The 5,565-nt window shown below is 41.7% G+C and overlaps 1 protein-coding gene across 1 annotated transcript; it reads right to left on the reverse strand.

The window, feature by feature from the left end:
• Positions 1–1,046: 1,046 nt before the first annotated feature.
• Positions 1,047–5,236, reverse strand: LOC119349265. Its single transcript, XM_037617292.1, has 6 exons — positions 4,927–5,236; positions 4,692–4,842; positions 3,925–4,185; positions 3,068–3,149; positions 1,784–1,977; positions 1,047–1,545 (listed from the first exon to the last, which is right to left on the reverse strand). The coding sequence occupies exons 1-6, from the start codon at positions 5,163–5,165 to the stop codon at positions 1,237–1,239; spliced, it is 1,236 nt and encodes a 411-aa protein (XP_037473189.1). The 5' UTR covers positions 5,166–5,236; the 3' UTR covers positions 1,047–1,236.
• Between the last annotated feature and the right edge of the window lie 329 nt (positions 5,237–5,565).

The raw sequence follows: 5,565 nt of genomic DNA on the forward strand, positions 1-5,565 counted from the left end.
CCCAAACAGGCTCTACATATTGGTTTCCTTGTGGTGTTTCTCACCATGCTTGTTTCATGGACTGTCTGGAACGAGCGAAACGCAAGGGTCTTCAAGCACAAGAGCGCTCCTCCAACTATTTTGCTTGTCTCCATAGAGACCGAGGCCAACCTTTGGGTCATCGGCGGTGCCAAAAAAATTAGAGTCCATTATTTCGCGAGAATGATGTCATGCCGTGTATTGAGTGACTTGTACCAAACTCTATTCTCTCTTATTCAATGGATGAGGCAAAGCTTTTGCCTCCGTTTCAAATAAAAAAATCACGTGCGATCTCGTCGATAGCTGCAATTCTTCATGCTTGAAACTACTCCCACCGTCCCATAATATAAAAACGTTTAGAAAGGTTCAAACCTTCATATAACCTTATTCCTTTTTATATGCTTCAATGCTTAATGTCGATGTGTATCGCCTTCATTGCAAAGTATCAAGCTGACTTTGCAGCTACTAGCTGTGCAAGCATACCATGCTTATTTATATATTAACCTTTTGCATTTTAAAGTCATTGCTATAATATATTTCAGATTATAGGTTCCTATGATTTGTTTTTGAATTCTATCGCTGCGATAATTATATTTCAAGAGTGGGAAAAATAATTGATTAGGACTGTAAGTGTATATGGTGTGTGGTTTATTCATGAGAAAAGGCTTAACTGACAGTCTGTTATTCCTATATTTGGTACAGATGCACATTTTGCATCTTATTTATTTCCTACGTATGCACATAAGCAGCAGAATGAGCAGCAGAATGCGTGCCCGATATCAGCTGTGAAAAAAGACAGGTCTGCATGGATTCGAACTTCAAAGTACTTCGTCCGTTTTTACATATTTGTCTTTCTAGAGATTTCAATAAGTGACTTCAAGATGAGTGAATCTACACTTTAAAATATGTCTATATACATCCATATGTGTAGTCCATTTGAAATCTCTAAAAAGACAAATACTCCGTATTTAGAAACGGAGGGAGTAGGAAATATTCTGGTTTGCTAACATTTCATGGAAGCACAGAGCTGAGGAAAAATAACTGAATGTCACCCATGTGCTAAATGGAGAACAAAAGTTATTTCAAAACTTATCATTTACATAATTTGCGGCCAAGAACACTGTACAAAATCATGCCTTTTTCAATTTCAAGTAAGTAGTAAGTACTCAGTTTGTAAGGATAAAACGGTAGCATCAACAGCTTAAGCCGGACCTAGTACTACTGCATGGGCACCGTCGCATCAGTTCTTCCCCTTGGCGAAGAGCCTGATTCTTTGTCCTGCTTAAAGGCCTTCTTCAGGAAGAATGCCATGGCAAGCTGTGCGCCGAGGTTAGACCGACCTTTCGACAGACAAACAATGCTTCCAATTAGCAAAAGTCCACTTGCAATCGTTTCCCGTGATGACTTCTTCCCTAGCTGCTTGCAGGGAGAAGTTCCGGATGAAGGTGTAGGAGGAGCAACAGCTGCAGCTGTATTCACCGGAGATCGATTACTTTCATCCACGTTGATCTGCAAGTCCTGGGGAAACTGATGCAAGAAAAAAGATTCATCAGAATGACATTCAGACATCATGTGGATACATACATAATTTTAAATTCAAATTCAAAAGAGTAGGCTGATACTACTTATGAACATATTGCATCTCCAAAACAATTGCATTGCCTGCATTGTTGTATCTTAATCATGGTAGCAAACAAGAGACAACTTACAATCCATAACAAGCAATAAACTAACATGAATCGACAAACTGGTAAGAAGCACCAACCTTCTTGGTAAGTCTTCGCATGGTCAAAATTGATATCGACGGACCACGGTGCTGAGGATACCGGCGTAAAGCATTGTTCATTTTACAAATATAATTCCAGATGCCCTTGGAAAAGGCCAGCTTTGCCATCTCGATGTTCATGCCATTGTCTTCATGGTGCAGCACTGTGATTTCACATGCGTCTCTTCCAGGGACTACAAGGTAAATTGTAGGTGTAACATTACCAACAGACCACGTAGATGATATAACTACCCCATTCCAAAAATGATGAACCTAGAAAGTGTGCAATAAAATTTCTCTAACTTTTACTATTTATATGTAAAAGGATTAATGAGACAGATCAAATGAAAATACTAACATCATTAGATTTGTCCTGAAATCGTTTCATAATTATGTATGCTTTTAGCTTTCTTTGCTAACATATTCATATAAGAAATAACGATCGAAATTGCATCTTCAAAACTTAGTCCATGTGTACAACGTCATGTAGTAAGATATATCCAAAAAAGATACTCCCCCTGTTCCAAAATAGTGTTACAGTGTATTTATTTGGTATTACTGATGTTGATAGTTTCATCTATGAACTTGGTCAAGCTTTACGAAGCTTGACTTCTGAAAAAATCTATACACACTATGTTTTGGAATGGAGGGTACTTGGTAGATGAATTTACTGCACATTTCAAGCAAATAATAATATACAAGGATTAACAAGCTATAAATCAAACAGATAATTATAAACCAATATTAAAAAGGTTTAAAATGGCACTTTCTATTCGTTCCAACTTCCGATTTCCATCAGAGGGGCACATATCAGGTTATACAGGAAATTAACTCAATGGGTACAGAAATACACTACTCAGTACAACTCAGTACACATAGCATTTCCAACTTCCGAGTTCTATTTGTTTTGAGTTCCCATCAAACGTGCACATAGCATTCAGTACAACTCAATGGGTACAGAAATTTTACACAAAGCCTCAGGTTCTTTTATTAGACAAAGTACAAGTCAATCCAATCCACATATTGATAAAGATACAGAGTTGTGATATAGTAGTTGCATTTGAATCTGAAAACTATGTATATATTTATATCTTATGGACATTATATAGGCTGATATTTCCTGTTGTAACAAAAGCTAGTCACATAATAGCATTCACTCAATGTCATTCTATATGCCACTTTTTAAAAAGCTACAATCACCACCAAACGAGTCACTGAAAGAAGATAGCTTAGTCTAAGCTAAATAAATACCAAATAGAAGGCCTTGTATCAATCTTCACTTACCTTTCCTAATACACCACCCCGATCTCAGAAGTCGTACTCGAACAAATTTTCTTTGTATTGGCGCAAGAGAGTGTTCACATTCCTGCCAGGATAAACTAATTAAACAAGGCAACCAGGTAATTTTGCAATAGCAATGTCATTCTCGTTCAGACTGCATATGGAGCAACTCAAGCGTAAACTGAGTGACAGTTTTTTTTAGAATGGCAGCTCAACTTTATTTCAAGTGACTAATGTTTCCTGGTTCAATTTCATTCAGGTGAGTGTTTTTCAACATCAGTTGATACAATTTTTTCTTTTTTTTTCTTTCAAGTGATTTTATGTTTATTTGGTTCAAGTGACTTTACTTTTTTTTTTGTTTAACATTAGTTCGAGTGATTTCATGTTTATTTGGTTCAACCTTAGTTCTAGTGATTGTAATTTTTTGGTTCAACCTTGGTTCATGTGATTGTATTTTTTTGGTTCAACCTTAGTTCAAGAGATTTTATGTTATCTATAATGGGCATAACATTACTGCCACAATATGTGTATGCAGTCACATCAATGAATTTTCAAGCATAAGAATGGAATCTTGAATTTCAGGTTAGAATAGAACATTTTAGATGTAACTGTGGCTCCATCAATTTGATTCTGTAATTTACTCCAGGAACATTGCTACCTTCTAGGTGACACAGGACGAGCTAATATTTTCATTTCAGGAGAAAATTACTGCATCCGTACAAAAACCATAAATAGCACAACTGCAGATAAATCGACATCTGAAAAGATGTCACATATATATATCACTGATGCACAGTTGTGTGAAACTGCAAATGAATAGTTTATGCAAGAGGCAGGGAGGGTGAGGAGATGTGACTAACCTTGACCAAGCAATAGAAAGAGTTCTCATCTGATGCCCAAACTCGCCATGCCAATATGTACTCTCTTGGTGTTAAAAGAGGGAACTTCTTAACTGTACGCCCTATCTCGATTCCGCTATCTTCATCACACTGCAGCTGCTCATGCTTTATCACAGTGTTATCCCACTCCATTCTGTACTCATTATCCATGTAAAAGTCCCTCAAAAGCTCTGTTGAGCATCCCTCATAAGTTGTCACACTAAGATATCTAGGCGGGCCATCCTGCATTTGAGAACATTGTTCAGAATCCAGAAACAACCCATAGGCCCTATGAGATTTGATTTATCAGTAATTAGTGATTAACTCTTGCGACCATTATGAGTTCTAAATAATTGCAAAGCCTTAATTTCACACGTCAATTTCATGTAAAAGAAAACAGATACAGTTCCAATTCACCAGGAGAAAAAACATAACAATTATTCAAAAAAATTGTCTGTCACCATCTTTGAGAATTTTTCTAGTGGTCAGGTGGTGGCCGACTACCAAGGATTACGAGTCGATTGGTCGAGCGAAATGTTAATCCTTGTTCGACTAAACCCCTGAATTGATCGCAACGAGCACGTGCTATGATGTACTTATGTGGTACAAATCTTAATGTGCTTCTATCTAGCCTAATATCTCTAGGATGAACCCCAAGAGCAATAGCCAAACCCTGGCACATATTTATGTGTAAGATGAGAATGAATACAAATCAATGAGAAACAGGGATAAAGAGGCAGCGTTGCTACCTTGGTCCTCTCGCACCACGCCTTGTAGGAGACGGCGTCGTTCCCCTTGGCGATGACGGGGTTCCAGCCCTCGAGCTCCGGCTGGCGGGCGCCGACCCCCAGACTGCCCACCAGCCGCCTCAGATCGTCCTCCGTCACGAGGCCCTCCACCCTGCGGGAAACACAAACACCCCCATCCGATCAAATCAATCGCACGCATTCGACCAAGGGGCAAACAAGGGGATATCTGACCGACCCTGTGCTGGACCCGGAACCGGAGGAGGGGGAGGGTGAGGCGGGGGCGGGCGCCGCGGGGGCGTCCTCCTGCTGCCGGGCGAGGCGTGCCCGCCCCCGGCGGCGGCGGCGGACGAGGAGGACGGAGAGGTGGGCGACGAGGAGCAGGAGGAGCGCGGCGGCGGTGGCCCAGCCGCCGGCCCCGCGCGCCGCGGGGCGCCAGAGCTCGGCGGCGCCGAGGAGGGCCTCCAGCGGCGGCATGGGACGGGATGGGAGGCGCGCGCGCTCGGCTCGGGTCCGCGGCCTTGTTGCGGGGGGTTCCGTCCCCTCCCCTGCCTCGTTCCTTCCGTGATGGGGGAGAAAGCGAGGAGGCTAAAAGGAGAAAAATAATAATAGTCGGAGGAAAATAGGGGAAAAGGGAGAGGCGGGTGGCCGTGCTCGGACGGTCGCCGCAAGTTTTGTGACGGGCTGGGTTTATGCCCCCCTTTTTCCCCCTGGGTTCAGACCTTGAGTGTAGTGGCTCACAATGAACTTTGAGTGGGTTACAAGAAATGGGCCACAAGAATCTCCTCTTTTTCTCACTGGATGAGTGTGATGTGCTTGAATCTTGGTGGTGGCCTTGGATAAGATGCGTGGCATGGTCCCGCTGGATGTCTCCTCT

Source organism: Triticum dicoccoides, chromosome 1B (assembly GCF_002162155.2).
Source record: "Triticum dicoccoides isolate Atlit2015 ecotype Zavitan chromosome 1B, WEW_v2.0, whole genome shotgun sequence".
Classification (NCBI taxonomy): Eukaryota; Viridiplantae; Streptophyta; class Magnoliopsida; order Poales; family Poaceae; genus Triticum; species Triticum dicoccoides.

Bases quoted from the DNA above. Each gene is read 5' to 3' on its own strand.
- LOC119349265 (XM_037617292.1), bottom strand. From the start codon at position 5,165: ATGCCGCCGCTGGAGGCCCTCCTCGGCGCCGCCGAGCTCTGGCGCCCC. The intron at 3,150-3,924 runs GTTAGTCACATC...TTATCCTGGCAG, and splicing joins CTTTCTATTGCTTGGTCAAG to GAATGTGAACACTCTCTTGC. The intron at 1,546-1,783 runs GTTGGTGCTTCT...TTCTTGCATCAG, and splicing joins TGCGAAGACTTACCAAGAAG to TTTCCCCAGGACTTGCAGAT.